We start from the raw sequence: 21209 nt of genomic DNA on the forward strand, positions 1-21209 counted from the left end.
TGTGAAATAGGTACTATGATCATCACCATTTTATAGATGAGGAAGCTAAAATGAGTTAAGTCACTTGCTCAGGGTCACATATCTAGTAAGCATCTAAGGCAAGAGTCAAGCCTTTCTAACTCCAAGTCCAGCTCTAGCCACCATATCAGGGGTTTCCAACCTGGGGTATGTATTACCCCAGCAAGGTAGGAGAAGCTTGCCAAGGAAGTATGAGAACTATGTGGTAAACAACTAGTAGTAGTATTAGTGACAAAATGAAAGAGAGTTATATAGAGAGCATCTGGAAAAAAATTCTTTTAGTTGGTTTATGAAATAATTATTAATGCCCCAAAATCAAGTAAAAAGAGATCAGAACATGAAATTCTTTTCATACAAAGCTAGAAAAAAGTCAATGACAATAACCCAGTGAAGATGAGCTAAATAATCTTCGCAAATAACCAGAAACTCCAAATTCATTTCCAGTCTACAAAAGGGACAAAATCTTTGATGTACCCTTAGCGAAAACATATCTTATTCTTATTAAACATGTTCACACAAGGTCTAAATTTAGACAATTTATCTCTCTGAATGAGGATTCTTAGACCTGTTCTCAATCAAATCCAAAACAAGAAACAACCTGGAAGCTAAGCAGAATATGCTATTCCTTTCAAAAACTATACAAAAAGAAACACAAAAAAACTGTTAGTAGACAACAAATAACTGAATCTCACTAATATGACTATGTTCTATTATACATTTAACAACTTTGATACTAAATGATATTATGTATTAACATTTTCTTTATAAAAATTAATCAATTCTATTTACATGCATATGCATGGTAAACTCTAAAATTTATTTCCTTTCATAATAAATAGGTGGTAAGAAAAGGTTTACTAAAAGTCCAGGGTATGTGGGGACTGAAAAAGGTTGAGAACCTCTGTACTAAAAGCCAGGTAACCCGATTTTGTGTTAAGATCTTAAATATCATATATTTAAAGCTTAAAGAGAACTAAGAGGTACAACATCCTTATTTTCATAGACAAGTAGTTACTATAACCATGATAGACAACCAACAATAATTGTCACGTAGAAGTACCGTCATCAACAGGGACTGTTCTTTCTTCACTTGGCTAGCTATCCTTTTGAGGAAACTAGTATAAAAAATGTAAATCAATATTTCTATTGATTTCTAAGTATTATAGAAGAAAGTTATAGTAAGAGGAATTTTTTCCTCCATTCATTTTCTACTTACAGTAGTAACACAAAGTCAATCCAACATGTATTTATTAAACATATAAACATTAAACACTGTGCTAAGTATTAGGCATAAACAAAAGCAAAAAAAAAAAAAAAAAGGTCCCTGACCTGAAGCTTACAATCTAATGAAGAAGATAACATGCACATACTACGTACAAAAAAATACAGACAAGATAAATTGCAAAACATCTCAAAGGTAAGACATTAATTATGGAAGAACAGGAAAGACTTCCCATAGTAGGGATTGTAGCTAAGACTTAAAGAAGACAGGATGCAGAGTTAAGGAGGAAGAACATTATAGGCATGAGTAAAACTGAGTGTCTTTTGCAAGGAACAAACAATAAGGAGACAGGGTGGGTCGGAGGAGGAATAAGGTGAAAGAAAACTAAAAAAGTGTGAGTTGGGGTCGGGTGGGAAGGGGTTGAAGGGCTTTAAAAGACAGACAATTTTCTTTTTGATTTTGGAGGTAAGCAGGAGTCAATGGAGTTGACTGAATGGGGGGGTGGAAGGAAAGGATGGCGGCCTGGGCTTTAGGAAGAGCATGCTGATCATTGAGTGAAGGAGGAACTGGAGTGGGGACAAATTTGGGGCAAGGAGAACAACCCAGAGGTTACTGCAGTAGTGATGCAAGGGGTGAGGCAATGAGAACCTCTACCAGAGTGGTCTTAGGGTCAGAGGAGAGGAGGGGGTGTATATGACAGAGGCTGTATAATCAACAAGACTTGGCAAATGATTTGATGGGGGGGGGGGGGGCGCGGCGCGACCTCGGAGCAGAGAGTAAGGAGTAAAGGATGGTACCCAGATTTCAAGCCTAGATGATTATGGAAATAGGGGTATCCACAAAAGCAAGAGAAAGAGTGGGCAGGGTTTTGGGGAAAAGATAATGAGCTCAGTTTTGTACATATTGAGGTTAAGATGTCCAATAGGCAGTTAGAGATATAAGGCTTAAAGGTCAGGGATGGATAAGTAGATCTGCATAGAGAAGATAACTGGATCCACAGAAGCTGATGAGGTCATCAAGAGAAATAGTAGAGAGAGAAAAGAGAGCCCAAGCCCAGGACAGAGCCTTGGAGGATAGCCAAGGTTAGCAGATGTAAGTTGAATGAAGATCCAGCAAAAGAGATTGAGGTAGGATGGGGAACCAAGAGAGAGCAATGCCACAAAAATCTAGAGAGAAGAGAGTATTAAGAAGAGAGTGACTAAAAGTATCAAAATTTGCAGAGAGGTCAAGGAGGATGAGGACTGAAAATAAGGCCATTAGACTTGACATAATTTATGATGATGATTAACTTTAAAACGGCTATTTCAGCTGAATGATGAGGTTAGAAGCCAGACTAAAGAGAATTGAGAGGAAAGTGGAGGCTGACTGTGGACAGCTTTTAGCCACAAAAGGGAGGATATAGGGCAAGAGCTAGCAGGGATATAGGGATTGATTAACTGAGGATGGGGTAACACATGGGCATGTTTGCAGACAGCAGGGAAGCCAGCAGACCGGAAGAGAATAAAGATTACTGAGAGAGTGGGAATGATAAAAGAGGAAATTTGCTAAAGAAGATAAGATGGAATTGGGATCACTTGTGCATGTGGCAAGGAGAAGGCCTAACTCTTCATGTGAGAAAGGAGTAAAGGAGGTGGTGTAAGAAGGCATCTTCTAAGAGATGAGCAAAACAGGAAAGTGACCCCTCAATAAATGTTCAGGGGAGAAGGTGAGGGAAGGGAATCATGGGAAATGAGGAAAAAATAAAAAGATTTGGAAAAGACTGGTGAGTGGGATAGTGAACTGGTTAGAGAGGAGAAAAATGACCAAGCCAGCAGTTTCATGATTTTCTCTGGTTTTGTTCAGTTGCACATGAAAAGGAACAGACACTGTGGATGATAGGAGTAACCCAAGACTAGAATTTAGAGGTTTGGGAGGGCAAGACTAGTGATGGGATAAAAGGAGGAGGAAATCAAGAAAAAAAGGACAATGTAGAATAGAACTTATTCACAAAAATGGTGAAGATGAGGAAGGATCAGAGTGTAGTCAGTGCAGGCCTGGCAAAAAACTGAAGGGTAGGGGCACTGTAGATCATAGTAAGTATGAAGAACACGGTTAGGGATTGGTCATAAAGCAGAGGGGGAAGTGGAGTAACCAAAGATTACAATCACGAGTTCATGAACATAGACACAGACTTATAAAGGTATCTAGGATATCTAAGGAGGTTATGTCCACTTAATTGTCCCCAAAAGATGGTAGCCTATCTTTTCAAAGGATAATATATGAATTCTATGTGATAGTTTTAAATTCATTTCTGAATAATCACCAAAAGTATAATACCAATAAGGATACTTTGTTTAAAAAGTACCTACTTTTTAACCTCCTAAACTCATCTCCTAATACCAAATTAACTAACTTGAGTACCTTCTATGAAATATCATCACAGTATCTTCATATTAAAGATTGTGTTAAAGAATAATTTGTATGTTAATAACAGAGTAGGCATAATTAAAAGGAAGAATCAAGGATGATGAAACTGTTCCCTTTTTGAGAGAAGTACTGAGGTGGTAGGGAGGGGAAGAGACAAAATGAGAGGGAGAAAAGGGTGAGATGAGAGAAAGACAGAACAAGACAAAGATAAAGGAGTTTCTTCACTAAGCTCTTCCTACATGAATGGAATCACAGGTCCTTCACAGTGATTAAACTAAGATGAATTAACATCATTACAGATAATATAACAAAAGACTCAAAAATAATATGCCTCAATAATCATTATCTGTACCACCCCCTGAAAAGCTCAATAAAATTCAAAGTTATAAATGTTGACTATGAGAGGTTAAGAAAGGACAGAAAATAAGAATTGTTATGATTCATAATTGACTCATTAAATATAGCTACATCCACAGCAATCTAATTAAGTTGTAAAATTTTCCCCATGTGGATGCCAGAGCAAGAATTCAAAGAAAATTCTGGCTCACTAAATAAGTGAAGAGTACACTTGAATTTTTTAAAAATAGTGATCATTCACCAGAGTATAATTTCTTGGCAGCTACTGTATACTAAGAAAGTTCCAAGTTTTTCCTAGACATTAAATATTGGAATAAGCAGATTCTTACATCCGAAAAACAATTCAATTACAGTTAGTAAGGGGCAAGTTCAGGCTTTGTATAGAGTGGGGAAAATAAAATTGCTTCTTTTCTTCATAGGTAAGGCTCATAAATACAAGATAAGAAATGACTAACTGTTCTAAGGGACCTAAAGGTCACAGTGAGCTGCAAGATGAATATGAAAAAATAAAGGAATGCTATTATTAAACAAGTAAGCCAGATATTTGAAATGCCCAACTATTTTGGATCAGAACCATGATGTAATCCTTCCAACAGCTTAGTACCAATCACAGGTGTACTAGAATACCAATATTAGTGTACTAGAATACTAAATCCAATCCTAGTCTCTGTGATTTGAATGCTACAGAATTTTCACATATAAGTGGACCATCAACCTTATAACATAAAAGATGATCCTTGCATACAGGTTTGCAGTCCATGGTCCGGAGAAAAGACTCAGAAATGAGCACATTTTCATTAATCACAATTATATAGTGCGATTCCTTAAAATAAACCTCAAACCATAAGATAAACTAAAAACTAAGGTCATGAAAGCAATGCCACTTGTGGCAGCTCAGAGGGACATAAAATCATTCTTTATTAAAAATTATTTTTGAAGGAATATAAAAATTAATGTATTGTCAAGGACAAATTAGATAAAATCAAATGATATGGGTAACTGGTTGTTCATAACACTACACTAAAAATCTACCTCCATAAAGATTGTTCTTTTTGGTTTTATTTTATAAACAGAATTGTACAAGTTACTTTTAGAATCCATTGTGAAAATGATCTCCAATTCTACAGTAAATGACAGCAAAATTCAAAGAGACACTCATAGTTTTTAATAAAGGAAAAGTGATGACTACTACTTAATTCCTCCAAGGTGTCTGGGATAGTGCCCTGTTTAAATAGCAAGCATTATGTTTCCCAAAAACTTTTGTGGCAAAAGATGTAGACAAAACACAGCTTTGCTCTACTTTTTAAAATTATGACCCAAATAAAATAACCCAGTAGTAACAATTATGTACAATTACATGAGCAAAAAATTGTGACAAGAACAGACAACTCTTCCCTGGAAAACCAAAAACACTAATTTTTTTTGGATTTCTTCTTATAAATTGGTCAACCCAAATGTAGAAATTGTAATTTGATTTCATCTAGCGTTCACCTGCCAAAGTACAACAAAGTCTTCCTCTCCTATTCAGAGAACTAGTATCTGATGACTGATCCCATCCTTCCTGAAAATCTCATTTTCTCTTGACTACTATGATATTGCATCAGACTTGTTCTCTTCCTACCTGTTCTTTCTCATTTTCCTTCAGTAGTTAATTTTCTTCCTTCTGCACACTAAATGTTGTCATTACCTAAAATTCTGTTTTTCATCCTCTCCTCTATTTCTACATTTCCTTGATGATCTGAGTGATGCCCAGACCTTCTATAAAGATAGCGACCAAATCTCTATTTCTAGTTGACTTCTCTGCTCAGCCAGTTCCATACTGACAGTTGTTTGAGGAACATGTCCATCTAGATATCCTCCTAGTACTTCAAATTCAACCAATCAATTCAAAGTAACTTATCATCTGTCCTTTCCCCAAACTAGGTCTTCCCCCTAACTTCCTTAATTCTGTAAAAAAACATCGGTCACGCATCAATATTTCAGTCATCTTTAACAAACACTCCCTCCCACATTTGCACCAGGCTACCATGTTCTAGAAATTAAAACCTCAGCAATGTTTCCCACATTCCCCTTTCCTTCCCATTTTCTACTAGACTGATTTATGGTCTTCTGAAGACTCTTTTCCTGGAGCCTTCTCTCCCCTTTAAAGAATCCTCCATATTTCTGTGGCCAAATTAGTTATTTAAAGCACACATCTGACCACACAATTGATCTCGATTAAAAATATTTCAATGTTTCCTTGCTACTTAATGTTGTCTAAGTTCCCCAGTATAACTAACATTCAAAATTCTTCATAATATGATTCTGAATTACATTTCTAGTCTTGCCTCCACTACTTGTCTAACAGATATTCTAAGCTAAACTCCAAGTGAACTACTAGTTCTTCCACGAATAAATAATACACATTCCTAACTCTGCTCCTCCGTGAATTATTTCCTGTATATAGCTTGCTTTTTATATATGTGTTTGCACACTGTCTCCCTCATTAGATTGCAACCTCTTTGAGGATAGTGGTTGCCTACTCCTCTTTTTCTATATGCAGTGCCTAGAACAGTGCCTGGTATACAATAGGTGCTTAATAAATATTTATTAATTAATTGCTCCTGTGAACTTGTTTTTCCTCTGCTCAGATATACTCTTTTCATTTCACTTAAGAAATTTCACTCATCTTTCCAAGACAACTGAAATAATGCCTCCTTCAGGAAAAATCACCTGAATCCATCACTCTCAAATTTAATCTCTTTCTCCCTCTGAAACACAACACTGTCCAAGCATTTGCTTTTCTCTACTTTGCTTGTATCTGCCTTGTCTTATAATTATTAGTGGAATAGCTGTTTCCCTATTAAACTGTTAAGTTCTTTGAAATCAGGGACTATTTATCTTTTTGATATGTTATCTTATACAATGCTTTGCACAAAGCAGGTACTCAGTATTTGTTAAATTAAACTATCATGCTTCTACTAGATCTGTACTCCAAAGAGATCAAAGAAAAAGGAAAAGGACCTATATGTACAAAAATACTTATAGCAGCTTTTGTTGAGGTGACAAAGAATTAGAAACTGAGGGGATGCTCAACAACTGGGGAATGGCTGAAGAAGTTGTAGCATATGACTGTGATGGAGTACTAGTGTACTATAAGAAAAGACCAGGGGTGGTTTCAGACATGGCAAGACCTATATGAACTGATGCAAAGTGAAGTGAGAAGAACCAGATCATTGTGGACAATAATGGTAATGTTGTAATATGATCAACTGTGAAAGACCTGGCTACTCTAATCAATACAATGATACAAAATAATTCCAAAGGACTCCTGATGAAAAAATGCTATCCACCTCAAGAGAGAGAGAACTGATCAATTCTGTATGAAAACTTAAGTATAATTTTCTTTTTTTATTTGGGGGAGGGATGTGGTAGGTATAAGGCTAATACAGAAATGTTTTGAATAATTTCATATAATTAATACTATATTGCTTGCCTTCTCAGTGGCTGATATAGGGGTGAGAGGAAGAGAATTTGGAACTCAAATTTTACAAAGTGTTTAAAATAAATAATATTTTTTGAAATATTAATTAAACTATCAGTGTTTTGAACCACAATCAATAAAACTGTGAACAGAATGCTGAATTTGGCTGCAAAAATTTTGCTAACATTCCATTATAACATTTTATCTTTTTTTGTTACAATACATACATTACTTTTTTGGGAAAAAAATCACATTTTCCATCTGTGGGGCCTAGAAATGAAATAGAGCTAATATCTAGAGTACTTGTAATAATAATAATAATAATTACTTTGAATCCAGTAAGGGGAAAGAGGAAGGAAATGTCAATCTAACTTCTGAATTATTTTATTAAGTGTAATGTTTGTTTTGTGTGCATTTAATTTTCTATCTGCATAGTTCAAATTTTTACAATTCAGAAAAGGTAAGAAAAACCAAAAGTTATTATTTAATAGCTTATTTAAAAAAACTTTGAGTAATCTAATTTGCTCTCTCCTATTTTTTATACTAAAAACATAATCAAGTATTTTTATTATAGAACATGACTTAGGGAGAAAAGTGCCAGAGAAAAAATTTGTTTTAGAAAATTTACTTAAACTAGATTAATAAATGCTATTACTTTTGATCTTCTAAAAGGACAACTTTAAAACACATAGGTAGGTACTTGTTATAATGTGATTTTTCATATCTAAAGGATTCTTATTTTGTGGTCATATAAATAAAGCTTCTCTAAACTACTTAACAGGAAAATAGTGAAACTAATCACTAAATACTGTTCAAAAGTTATAATGACAAATACATCATAATTGTGAAAAAGAGTATAACTTTTCCCACCTAGGCCATGATGAAATCACTTATAAATTAAAATCCATTTAATCCACAAATATTACATTCTTTCTGATTTCACTTATGTCTGTTTGTTTTTAGGAGTGAAGGGGAGAAGGAAGTTCAAGACAAGATGACCATAAGTATACTAGCCCCTTTGCAATTTGGAAGAATGCTTCACGGATTTGGGGGCTCACTGATCTGAGGATATGACAAATTAATTTTTCTTTTTGGTATATACTAGGCATATTGATATTCATTAAAACACAAAAGCAAAACAAAAGCAACCCAATGCGAATTAGGATTAATAGCAATTTTTTTTAAACCAACTAAAAGTAGGTTAGCTGATTCACATGATTATAACAGAGGCAAATTTTTCACTTAATTTTTTTTTATTTTCTTCAATAAAGTTTTCTGTGTATTTTAGAAATGTGCTAAAAGAAACCCCAAATCAAAGAGAAACACTCACAAAATTTGTAAACTTACCCCTCCTGACAACTTAATCACCCTGACTTTGGAGCTGACATGTGGCCCATCTCCACTACCACTGTTCGCCCGCTGCATGACAGTCCTTTTCACTCCAGGTTTCATTTCCTGGGGCTGGCCTTGTACTGATGCCACTCTAGTAGTCTGTGTTGGAGTTGGCAATTCATCCATGTCAGGAGGCTTTGTTTGAAGTCCTTTGTGAGATGGCTGGGGCTGAGTTTGAGGTACTGTTCTATTCTGTCTCAACTGTTTCATTGGTTTCATTGGTTGTCCTTGGTATTGCAAATTAGCACCAGCTTGTACAAAATTTGAAGTTTTGGGCTGAACATTTGAAATAGTGATGTCTTGCTTTTTTACAAGAAGTCTATTTTTTACATTTTGTCTAACTTGTGCACCAGGATAAGGTAGCAGTGGACTCCCATTAGTGGGCGAAAGTGACGTTTGTTCCTCCTGCTGTACTGGGGGCTGTGGGGTATAAGGCTGCTGTTGCTGTTGTGCAAGTCTTTCAAGTAATTCCCTCTTTCTAGCACCAGCCTGCTGCTGCCGTCGTAGTTCCTTTTGTTTCAAGATTTCTTCTCTTAAACGTTTCTGTTCTTCTATCTTTAAACGATATAACCTGGTTTCTTCATCTTCATCAGGAAACTAAATAGAGAACACACACTTTTTGTTAATCTAATAAAATGAATGTAGGCCAATCCAAACAACCAATCAGAACTACTAAGAAAACATGCCTTTCCCAAATCCTTCATTCATTATTTGTATAAAACCATTTAAAATCTGATTTTTTTCTAGGATTTATTTCCCATTTAAATATAACTTCCTTGCCTCTGGAAAGGGGAGGAACCCCAGCTAAAGCTAATTTGGGAATCTTATCAGAATATTAAAAATGAAATCATGTAAATTTCTACCCATTTAGAAGTTTCTGAAACCAATTAAAGTATTCATTTAAGTTATCAAAATATGTTTCAAATGGAAATGGCAACAATACCAAGGCAACCGGCTGTCACACACAGGTTTTATCTTGCTCTTTTCTGACAAACTAACAAAAGGTAGGGTAGTAAATGACCTGAAAGGCCCTGATTAGAACTATTGATTTTTCTTACAGAATTTTCAGGCTGATCTCAAACTCATTTGTCACACAATAATTGGTTATAATGAACAGCACAAGTCAATCTCTCTGACCTTGAACTCATGCACTCTCTTCAGAATCAAAATGTTGCCAAATGCAGTGTTGGAATATTAATGGTATATATGGAATCCCTTAATATTCTAGTCCAAGGCCTTTCTGAAATCACTATACTGTGTATCAAAGAGCCTTTTGCAACTCTCAAAAAAAGTACTAATGAGAAAATGGAACAAAATTAGAAATATTTAAAGATATTCTGATTATATATATATATATATATATATATATATATATATTTCCCATCTAGTATATACATTAAAAAACACCACCTCATCCATCCATTACCTATTTGGCAACCACACGGCCTGAAACAGTCAAGAACCAGGAAGTAAGATAAAAAAGCCTTTGTGCAAGTAAAATTAATATTTAGACAAGAAAGCTCATGCCTTTCATTCAGTAAATGTCTATTTACTCTTTCTTAAAACACAATTCTGACAAGACTAGTTAACCATTTTCCAAGTTCAGAACAGATGAAAAACAGCAAATTAAAAGGAGAGAGTAAGGTAAACCTATAAAAATGAGAGGTGACAGGAGGGCAACAGGAAAAACTATTAAAAGTTGAAAAGAAAGTGGCCTAGGGCTGTCTGGGTATATGTTGACCATCTCTACACACCTCAATGGCTCCTAAAGGAGCTATTTTGTCACTGTACTACAATAGAGTATAATAAGTTATATTAATGATACTGAGTCATCAAGAAATAGTTTAAGAAATGGAGAGTCATAGGAAAGCACAGAAGTCTAGGATAACATTTTAAAAAGACTTCCATCAGACATGCTTGTGCTCAAGGGATTAATTCTTCAGCTACCCAGAACTCATTCCTTGAAGGTTTGAGATAGTTCTGGTTACACTGCAATGAGAATTGTCAATCTGCTCTCAATTATCTATTTGTCAATCAGTCACAACAATATATTAGTTTCATTCTGCTCCCCATAATTATCAATCATTTCTGCAAGTTTTGGGAAGTTAAGCCAATGGCAATATTAACCTGAATAAAAAAACAGGAATATTAATTTTTTAAACACTACAAATAATGCTGTCTAGGAGCTATTACTCTCCTCCATTAGTGCAGATAATATTAAGATATTTTATTAAGCTATTAAGATATATATTGCCAAAACTAAAATCTGTGTTCATAGTTAAGTAACTTCTCATAATATACTAGGCAAATTCTGTTTGGTCCTGAAATTCTGCCTAACACTTATGGTTCAACACATTCATAAGAACTTCCCTAGAAAAAAGACTAAATATTGTTATGAAACTGGTAGAATTATATGTCAATATTTATTATCAAGATAAACCACATAAGAAGAGTTGGGGGGGAAAAAAGTCTAAAGGCCACTCAGGTCCTCTCTCATCATGAGCTATTACAGAAGTGATAATAACTTTTATTTATCTTAATACATTTCTTTTTTGCAGTTATACCTCTCAAAGTAGAAGTTTCCCAAACCTGTCTACTTTTTTAATCTTATAGGGAAATTTATGATTATATATGTAATTAAATTTTCTAAACCAAACTGTATTCTAAATATACTAAGGCAGCGTGGTATTTAAAGTAATCCTATGATGAAACCTTTTATCAAATTTAAGAATTATTTCTACAAAGCAAATAATAGCCAATTTATTTTGTTAATCCTGATTATTACATACTTGTTTAGCTTTACAAGCAAAATAATGCCTACTTTCTCCCATGAAGATATTATGAATATTAAACTTGACAGCTGAAGGAAAAGAGACTAAAATTAAGCACAAATAAAATATATCTAGAACAATTTAACTCTGAAAAATTTTTGGAACTGTGCTAAGTACTATAAAATTGCTCTAAGTCCTTAAAGAATTTTTTAATAAAAAAAGATGATTCTCATTCACATGTGCCAAATCACTTTCTAAATATACAAATATTATTAACTGGATATAAGATCAACAAACCTCAAAAAGCATTACAAATTGCCAAAGGTCTAGGCTAAGGCGAAATAAAAGAATTTTAGTAGTTTCCTAGAGTCTTGAATTCCAAAGATAGTGATCACTGTTCACACACCATTCTCTAAAAGGCAGTACTTAAGTGCTAGCCTTGAATTGATGTCACCAAAGATGTCTTTTGATAGAGACAGAAAATTGTGTCAGCAAGACAAATTTCAAATGACTTTTAGGATCTATTGGTCTCATTCAGATTGCCCTGGCAGTTAACTTTGCTAATGTATATATAAATGTTATTAAATGAAAAGTTAAAGATACATCAATTACCTTCCTCACCTAAAGATTAAATTCACAGGGGCAGCTAGATGGCACAGTGGATAGAGCACTGGCCTGGATTCAGGAGGACCTGAGTTCAAATCCAGCCTCAAACATTTAACACTTACTAGCTGTGTGACCCTGGACAAGTCATTTAACCCCAATTGCCTCACCAAAAAAAAAAAAAAAAGATTAAATTCACAGAATATTTCACACTGCAAATTTGTAACCTTGAGGTCATTCATCTTATATCACATTTATTCCTTTTGTACCTAGTACTTACACATTACTTAGCTACATAAATATCACCAATAACTTTTTTTAAAAACCAAATAACTAATTGGTGGCTAAAACTATGCTAGGTGTGACAATACACAAAAATAAGACATAAAGACCAACTGTACAAAAAAAGGAATCAAATAGAATATTTACCTAGAGATGAAAGGTGTGTTACCTGATATGGTAAAAAGTGATTCAAAAGAATTATAAGCTTGGAGATGGTGAAGGTGGAGAATATGTCACCAATTCCTTTCCAATTACAAGAGTCAGGAAAGAAATGTTCATGAGGGGAGGCTGGACTAGGTGGTCTCTAAGGCTCCTTCCAGTTCTCCTATCTGTGATCCTCTAACTTGAAAGAATTTCATGGGGATGTGAATAAAGTAGGGAAGTGCCCGACTGAGCACACGATGGGTTTCCAAGCATGGGGTACATACTGAAAGGAGATCTGTCTGGAGAATGGAGAGCCCAGAGGTTTAGCTCTTAGCCAGGTGTGACAGGAATGGGCAGTAGTCTCCGAATGAGTGGCACAATCAAAGCTACTGAGCTATTCACTTGGCTCTGATAGAACCACTCCTAGGTAAGTTAATTTGAAAACTGAAAACACAGAATGCAGGGAAGTAGTTAAGACAGAAATTAGTGCTAGTGACTAGTAGTAGTTTGGCTTAGCTTAGTTGGTAGATAGCCAAGAGACAAATAACAGGAAAGGAAGGGACTAACTCCACAGTCCAGGAAAAAGTGCCAGGATCTAGATGAATACATATAGATGAACAGAAGGGTTTTGGTTTGAGAGGCAGGAATGTATAAAAACCAGTCTTACCTCTGGTTCTTTTTTTACTTCTGCTTTAGCTTGAGCCACAGGGCTGACTGGTTTAACTTTCATTTCAGTCTTTCCCTGTGGGGTCCTGACACCTACAACAGATCTCGAGGTGGGTGAGGTGCGTGAGGTGCTTGTAATTGGTTTCACTTGTGCTGCAGGTGTAGAGGAGCAACGGTTGTTACTCATTTCTATAACATGGGATGGTGCTATTGGTAATTCCCGCAAATTGCTATTTCTTGGCGCAGTTGGCTGCATTTGCTGAATTGGCCGCTTGACAACGTTCTGTGAAGCTGCACTCTGTCATAAGAAAAAAGATAATTTCTAATCAGAAATAGATACTTGTGAAAAAAAACAAAAAATGTATACAAACAAGAAAACAATACTATAATCAGAGTAGATTCTCCTAACCTCCAACCCTACTGTTTACACTATAATTTACCCAAAATTCTGAAATCTCTGACCTAATGAAGCACATAAATATTTTGTAATTCTATGCTAGGGATTTCCAGCTATGCTTTAAAAACTTACGCAGTACCAGCTGACAGCTGTAGCAAGAGAGGCAATGGTAACCAAAGTGTCAGACCAGCCAGTCTAAGACACTTTTAATGATGGGCTCGGGCTCGTACTTCTACTTAAATTGAAAAAGCTAATTTGTCAGTTTTAAACATGTGATTTAAAGTTCATTTAGTATGAAAAATAAGTTGACTATCATGAGAGATGAACCTTATTGATGCATAAGGATTTTGATAAAATGTCCACTGACACTGGCCAAAAAAAAAAAAAAAAAAGCATCCAGTACACATGGTAATTTTCCAAGGAAGTTTTTTCTTAGAAGAGAAAAAACAATCCAAAGATGGGTGCCAAATACGCAGTCCATAGCGTGAGCCTACAATACTCCTGGGTATGGCCTGAACCAGATTAAAATATAATTGAGAAAAATTTTATAATATAAGCATAGATTATATTAACATGTGGTTTTCTAAGTCACTAATACAGTCTGCAGGGATGCATATGAACAGTTTAGTGGGCCCCCATTGAGACAGACACCACTGCTCTAAAGGATATACCTCAGAATGGAGACACACACACACACACACACACACACACACACACACACACACGAGAATAACCAAGGTGAGTACAGGCTATCTGAGGATAGACAGAAGGAGGAAGTCATACCTTAGCATAGGGATTATAGCTTAGGAGGAGTCATTGTGCAGTGCAAAGAGCCCTAAGTCTGGAGTAAGAGGATCTAGATATGAATCCCGTCTCTGTACTTGCTCCCTGTGAGAGACCCCTGCAAAAATCACAACCTCCCTGGGCCTTAGTTTCCCCTTCTGCAAAATGAAGTCAATTTACTCTCTAGATCTCTGATGCTAATAATGACACTAGGTCACACGAATAAAAGGAGTTTCCAGAAGACTCCTGAAGGAGATGGGAAGCTCTTTGAAATAGCAATTTTTAACCCAGGGGAACTGGAATAGTAAGATGAGGCTGTTTGTAAGTAGGGATAATTTCATTCTCTGCACTAGTATTTTCAGGACCTATCATGTAGTGGGTGCTTAAGTGCTGTTGAGCTCTGAGATCATTCAGGTTGCATGTTTTGTACACAGAACTCATAAAACCTCCTACCACTGTTTAAAAACAGCTCTGGAGCATAATACCATTCACTGAAGGGATAAAAGGGGCAACTTTTAAGGAGTAGCTGTAGATGATAAAACTACAGTGCAAGGTAGTTCAATACTTTTTAACAAGGCAACAGTAACTCTCTGCCAGATCTAAGACTAGAACCCGTCTCTGTGGAAGCCAAGTACCCTTTCCATTAAGCATACTGCTTCTCGTTCCTGACACGGGAAATCAAACAGCCTTCTCTCCTTTTCCACACTACTGGTTCATATTGCCCTTTTATTTATGAAGAAATGTTTGTCTTGTTTTGTATGCAAAGCCCAAAGTGATCTACACTTACAAGAGCAATGCAGTGAAAGCCCTCAAAGCTGTAAGCCTGAAACAAAAGTGGAGAGACCATCTGAAAAGTATGTAACGGCTTTCTTAATAGCCTTTTTGTTGGCCCTATCCCTCTGTGTTCAGCCATTCTTTAAAAAGATCTGACGCTGGAACAAGATATCATAAAAGCATTAAAAGGTACATGTGTATGTGCACGTGTTGCATTTGCACACACACACACACACACACACACACACACACACACACACACACACACACACACACACACACACACCGGGAACCGTCAGACTCCTAAACGGTGACCTAGGGACGAGAAGGGCAACACAGGTTTGTACAGCAAGGACAGCCTCACACCACGACTTAAGAGAATCCCAGTGCGGGTCTGTACTTACGTGTCTCGGGCCCTGTCGCTGAGGGCCCTGCATCCGATTGCTGTTGGGCTGGGGCTGAGTGGCCTGCATGGGAGGCCTAAATGGCGGCTGAGTCAAGGGCATCAGAGGCGGCGGCGGGACGGGAAGGTGATGGTGATGCTGATGGGGAGGCGGGGGCTGCTGAGGCTGGTGCGGGGGCTGGTGAGGGGGTGGAGGCTGATGGGGAGGCTGATGTGGGGGCTGAAGCGGGGGCTGGTGCGGGGGCTGGTGCTGATGATGCTGTGCTTGGTGCTGGGGCTGCTGTGCTTGATGCTGGGGCTGCTGCTGCTGTTGAGGCTGAGGCTGGGCTTGGTGTGGTGGTGGTAATGGAGGATGCAAGGGTCCCTTCACGATTCAATGAAAAAAAAGAAGGAAAACAGTTCAAGATCCGTATCTGCATTTATTATACTCTAATACCAATTTCTCAGGGAAAACCACTCTATTGGGGCAAACATCATTTTCAGATCGGCTATGATGACTGTAATATGCTTTCACTTATGCTAGACTATTACCTTAAAACTTAATAATAATTTATCCGTACTTTAGTATTACTATAAAAAAGTTACTTCTTTTCCAAGTAAGATAAACTTCCTTCTTCAGTATATATGCTTGTTGAATCTATAAAATGTGCTGAGAAGTTGAACTCCTAGAAATCAAACATATCTTATCTCCCTGATATTTTCATAGGGAACTTGAAGGAAAAAAAAAAGATCCTTCTGTAAGAAAGGTCCTATAAATATAGGGCATTATATCAAATTCATGATATATTTTTATCAGCAGAGGGCACTCAAGACTTTCAAATAATAGTAAGGGAACAGCATTATCAACATTTCTTGTCCAGAATACAAATATTTCCAGTATATCCTTTAGGAATGTATTTTAAAATAATAACTTCACAACCTTCCCATAATTAACTAAGAAATCATTACAATGGTGAAAGGAATACAAAAATTTCTAATTTAATTAGCAGTAAAATAAAATCTTAACATTAATTTGTTCATTTCCAAAGGAGGTCATTGATTCTGATTTTCAAATACTCATCTTCTCAAGTTAAATTATAGGGACGCAGTTCATAAGCACAGCAAATAATGTACTAATAAGACTCGGTTTTCTTACTTTTAAGCTAATCATCATTTTCTCAATGTCCACAACAAACCATATATGGCTCTAAATGCCTATACTTGCTTTAAATGAAGTCAGTTTTATTCATCTTTCATACCTGCATATTAGGCTGTGTGTGTGTAGGAAGAAATGGCTGCCCTGGGCCAGGTAAGAATGGTTGTCTGGGAGGAATGAAAGGCCGTGTATTTGCAGAGCCCGGTTGGTTGAAGTGAAGAATCCCCACTGGACCTGGAGGCTGAATGTTTGGTCTTACAGGCCTTTCTCTGGGAAATACTGGTTGCTGTCCCTGCTGATTAAATGCTGGTCCAGGCTGAGTAAAAGGCAAGGGATTCTGGGTAGGAACAGGATGACTGCTGTTAAGAATCGTGGGAGGTGGTGGTGGTGGAGGGGGACTTCGTTGCTCAAACAAAGGATGACTCGGGAACCTTGGTTCTCCTGAAACTAAATGACATTACAAGCATATTATCTTCTTGACAAAGAATATGAACTTCTTAATACCATCTTAAGATGAAACAAAACGATGTTAACTATTGACTCTATAGGGCTGAAGGTTCAACTTAGACATAAAGTTCCCCTTTCCTACCAAATCATGTCACTGAGTATTTTCTTCTTTTAAAATAATCAGTATAAACTAATTAAATTCAATTATAAAGCTTAACATATTACTCATTACTTTTCTGTTACTTTTTCTTCAAAGGTTCTATGTTGGGGGCAGCTGGGTGGTGCAGTGGATAAAACACTAGCCCTAGATTCAGGAGGACCTGAGTTCAAATCCGGCCTCAGAAACTTGACACTTACTAGCTGTGTGACCCTGGGCAAGTCACTTAACCCTTATTGCCCCGCAAAAAAAGAAAAAAAAAGTTCTAAGTTGCCTTATATACTTCCTTCTTTCTTCATCATACATTGAATGCGTATACTCCTTGAATTGAAATGAAAATTTATTTTAAAAATATAAACAAAACGAACAATTATTGGATATTTTCTAACAACTCATCCCTTTCTTGTTCAACTTACTATAAATTTCAGGTCCCAAATAAAACTTCCCTTAACTGATGCTATTGGAATATGCCTGAATATCCAGTGATAAAAAAAAAATCCAAGATGTTTGGTTGAACTGAATTAAAACAAAATATAGCTATAGGTATCAAATTTCATACTATGAATATAACTATTAGACTTATTGTATTAGCAATGTTACTTGAAACTGCATAATACCTCCTAAGAAGAAATGGTCTCTGTCCTGAGGAGGTGGTGGGGCTCTCCATTGGTCCTGGAGAGGAAGCCGTGGGGGCTGGCTGAAATTGGTAGGAACGGGCCCAGGAGTATGCTGTGGGAATTCTGGAGGAACCTAGTAAACAAATATCAACAAAAACAAAACCTAAGTTATGAAAACCCACCAGCATTTCTGAGATATTCAGACAGAATATAGTTTTTTCTCTGAAAATATTGATTTATTAGTTATTTTTCATATTCTGTATAAGCAGGCAATCAAAATGGGTAATGATGCCACATTAAATAGTATATCTAGAAGTCAATTCAATGTTTTAATATCATAGTTGCACCACAGGAATGCTATTTTGCCCAAGCTTGTTGAAATCTATGCAATTATTGACCTTCTTTCCCATTAATCCAAAAGGCTGGATGTCTACTTTAGAAAATGCTCCTGACATTTATCTTCTTAAACCATGTTATTCTTGGCCATCTATTTAGTCAACCCTAAGCTATAGAAATGAAGCAGCTTTAGTTCAAAGGGGGAAAGAAAATCAATTTGCAGAATAACAAAATTGAAAATATTTAATAAAACCATATGGATATTTTTGAAAATATATACAATTTTTAAAACCTATAAATAGCTAATATTAATATACATTATTTAATATACTTAATAGTGAATATAAAATGGTTTGATTGACAACAATAGTAAGAACATATGCATAGCCCACTTTATAGTTTACAAAGCATTTTAGACAGGTACAGTATCTCAACTGGTCCTCAACAACCTTGTGAGATAAGTATTATTATTATCATCTCATTTTAAGGATGAGAAAACTGAGTCTCAGGGTGGTTAGGTGACCCCTCCCACTGTTTACATAATTAAGCTATTAAGGATGTTATTTACAGATTGTGACTTGTATTAAGCAATTAGAACTGGAAGATTTTAGAGATTTTACAGTCCCAACTGCTTCAAAGCAGATACTGAGGGACACACTGTGTAAACAAATAAGTAAAAAATATGATCATTTCAGAAGAGAGTGAATACTAAGTGGAATAACAAGTGAAGTAAATTTTGGATAAAGCTGGGAAAAGGAAGAGGTAGGGAGGGGTAAGATTAGAGTACATTTCAGGCATTAGGACCATCTCACCCATGCTAAGAAATGGAGGAAAAAGATATAATGGCATATTTGAGGGAAAGTATGTAGGCTAGTTTGGCTGGAAGGCTGAGAATGTGAAAAGGGGTAATAGACAGGTTAGCTTAATAAAAGAAGGGCTATAAAGAATGAGCTGAGGAGTTTTCATTTTATTCCAGAAGAAACAGTAAATCACTGAAGATTACTGAACAGGCAAGTGATACGGTAAGTCTTATGCATTAAGATGGACTGAAAAAGTCAGTGTCTGGGAACGGACAAATTAGGGGGATAGTACAATAAGAGTTAATGATGGCCTGAAACAAAATGATGGTTCTGTAACTTGAGAGAAGAGAATTGGGGAAGGGGGAGATTTGGGAGAGAGAGAAAAATTGGGAATGATTGCAATTATGAACCTAGAAATTAGGTAACTGTAAAGATAGTAGTGCTCTCAACAAAAAGAGGAAAGTTTGGAGGAAGAAATGAAGAGTTTAAGTTTAGTTTGTTTGGACTACTGGATATTCAGCTGGAGATGTTCAACAGCAGTTAAGTGATGCAGAGCTAGAGCTCAAAGAGATATGGGTCAGACATATACATCTGGGAGTCATCTGCATAAAGATAACTGGACCCAAAAATCACCAAGAAGGAGTCAGGACTAAGCCTTAAGGGTCTCACAATTTAAAGAGTACAGAGTAGATGACACAATGAAGGAGACAGTTATTTCATCTTTCACCCACTACACAGGTAGAAGACCTAGGAGAGAGTACTGGCAAAACAAAACTCAGTAAAAATACAGTATCTGGGGGCAGCTAGGTGGCACAGTAGATAAAATACCAGCTCTGGATTCAGGAGGACCTGAGTTCAAATATGACCTCAGACACTTGACACTTACTAGCTGTGTGACCCCAACTGCCTCACCAAAAAAAAAAAAAAAAGACAGTATCCAGAAGGAATAGTCAAAAGTTTCAAATAATGCAAGAACAAAGTAAATTATTATGAAGAAAAGGTCACTGTATTCGGCAGTTAGAAGATCACTGGTAATCACAAAGAAGACATTTTTAGTAAGAGTGGTGAGGTCAGAAGCCAGAGTAGGAAGCCTTGAGCAGTGAATAAGAGGAGAGGAAATAGAGACACAGAGTGTAGATCTTGCATTTTTCCCCCTTAGGCTCATGACTATGAAAGGGAAGAGAGAATTAGGACAAAAACTTTGAAAGAATAGTAGAGACAAGTGAAAGTTTCTTAAGAAGAAGAGAGACCAAGCTGTGTTCACAAAGTAACAGGGAAGGAGTCAGTAGATAGGAAGAGGGTTAATATTGTGAATGGTCCAAAGGGGAAATTTAGAGAGGCAGCATAACATGGGGGAAAGAGCCCTAACTCTTTAGAGTCAGACAACCTGAGTTGGTGTCCCACTTTTAATGCTTAATCTCTTTGTGACTTTGGGCCTCAGTTTCCAATTCCTTAAAACAAAAGAACTGGACTGCATGATATCTGGAGTTTCTTCTGACTATAGCTCTATGATCCTATAAAATGGATGGGGATGGGACCAAGAGTACAAATAGAGGAAGGGTGTTGGCATCAGCAGTGAGAAGGACCTTCTCAACAGAGACTAGGGGCAAATGAAGAGAAAATGGGGGAAGATAAACCAAGGTTTGGAAGTATTAGGTTGTATGAAAAAGATGCTTATGATAGAGTGTTCTAATTTTCTCAAATTAGGAGGTGAAATTTTCTCTAGGAAGATGAAGAAGGATAGTACAGGAAACTTGAAGTGAAAATGTTTGGAAGAGCCAATGCAGCAAATGTTGTAAAAAGATTAAAGAAGAATAAAAATGGAGTAGAGAACTTTTAGTGGATCCAGTTTGTATCACTGTGCGACTTTCCTCAAAGGTATGTAATTAGCAGCAGAGAAAGTGAATAAACTAAATTCAACCAGTACATCAATTTAAAATACCATAAAGTTTAAAAATAGATAACCCACCAAGTCATTTCATGATAGCAAATAAACCAGTAGAGATGAACTTTAGTAACCAAGAATGAAATAAACT

The 21209-nt window shown here is 36.3% G+C and overlaps 1 protein-coding gene across 6 annotated transcripts in view; it reads right to left on the reverse strand.

The window, feature by feature from the left end:
• RBM33 (RNA binding motif protein 33) overlaps positions 1-21209 on the reverse strand; it is a 185599-nt gene that overhangs the window by 61751 nt on the left and 102639 nt on the right. For all 6 annotated transcript variants that reach the window (XM_043965518.1, XM_043965515.1, XM_043965516.1 and 3 more), the window contains 5 exons: positions 18038-18170; positions 16920-17263; positions 15683-16045; positions 13326-13622; positions 8814-9455 (listed from right to left, as the gene is read on the reverse strand). In XM_043965518.1, the coding sequence (XP_043821453.1) occupies positions 8814-9455; positions 13326-13622; positions 15683-16045; positions 16920-17263; positions 18038-18170 (1779 nt within the window). The remainder of the gene's footprint in view (positions 1-8813; positions 9456-13325; positions 13623-15682; positions 16046-16919; positions 17264-18037; positions 18171-21209) is intronic.

Source organism: Dromiciops gliroides, chromosome 5 (genome assembly GCF_019393635.1).
Source record: "Dromiciops gliroides isolate mDroGli1 chromosome 5, mDroGli1.pri, whole genome shotgun sequence".
In the NCBI taxonomy this organism is placed as follows: Eukaryota; Metazoa; Chordata; class Mammalia; order Microbiotheria; family Microbiotheriidae; genus Dromiciops; species Dromiciops gliroides.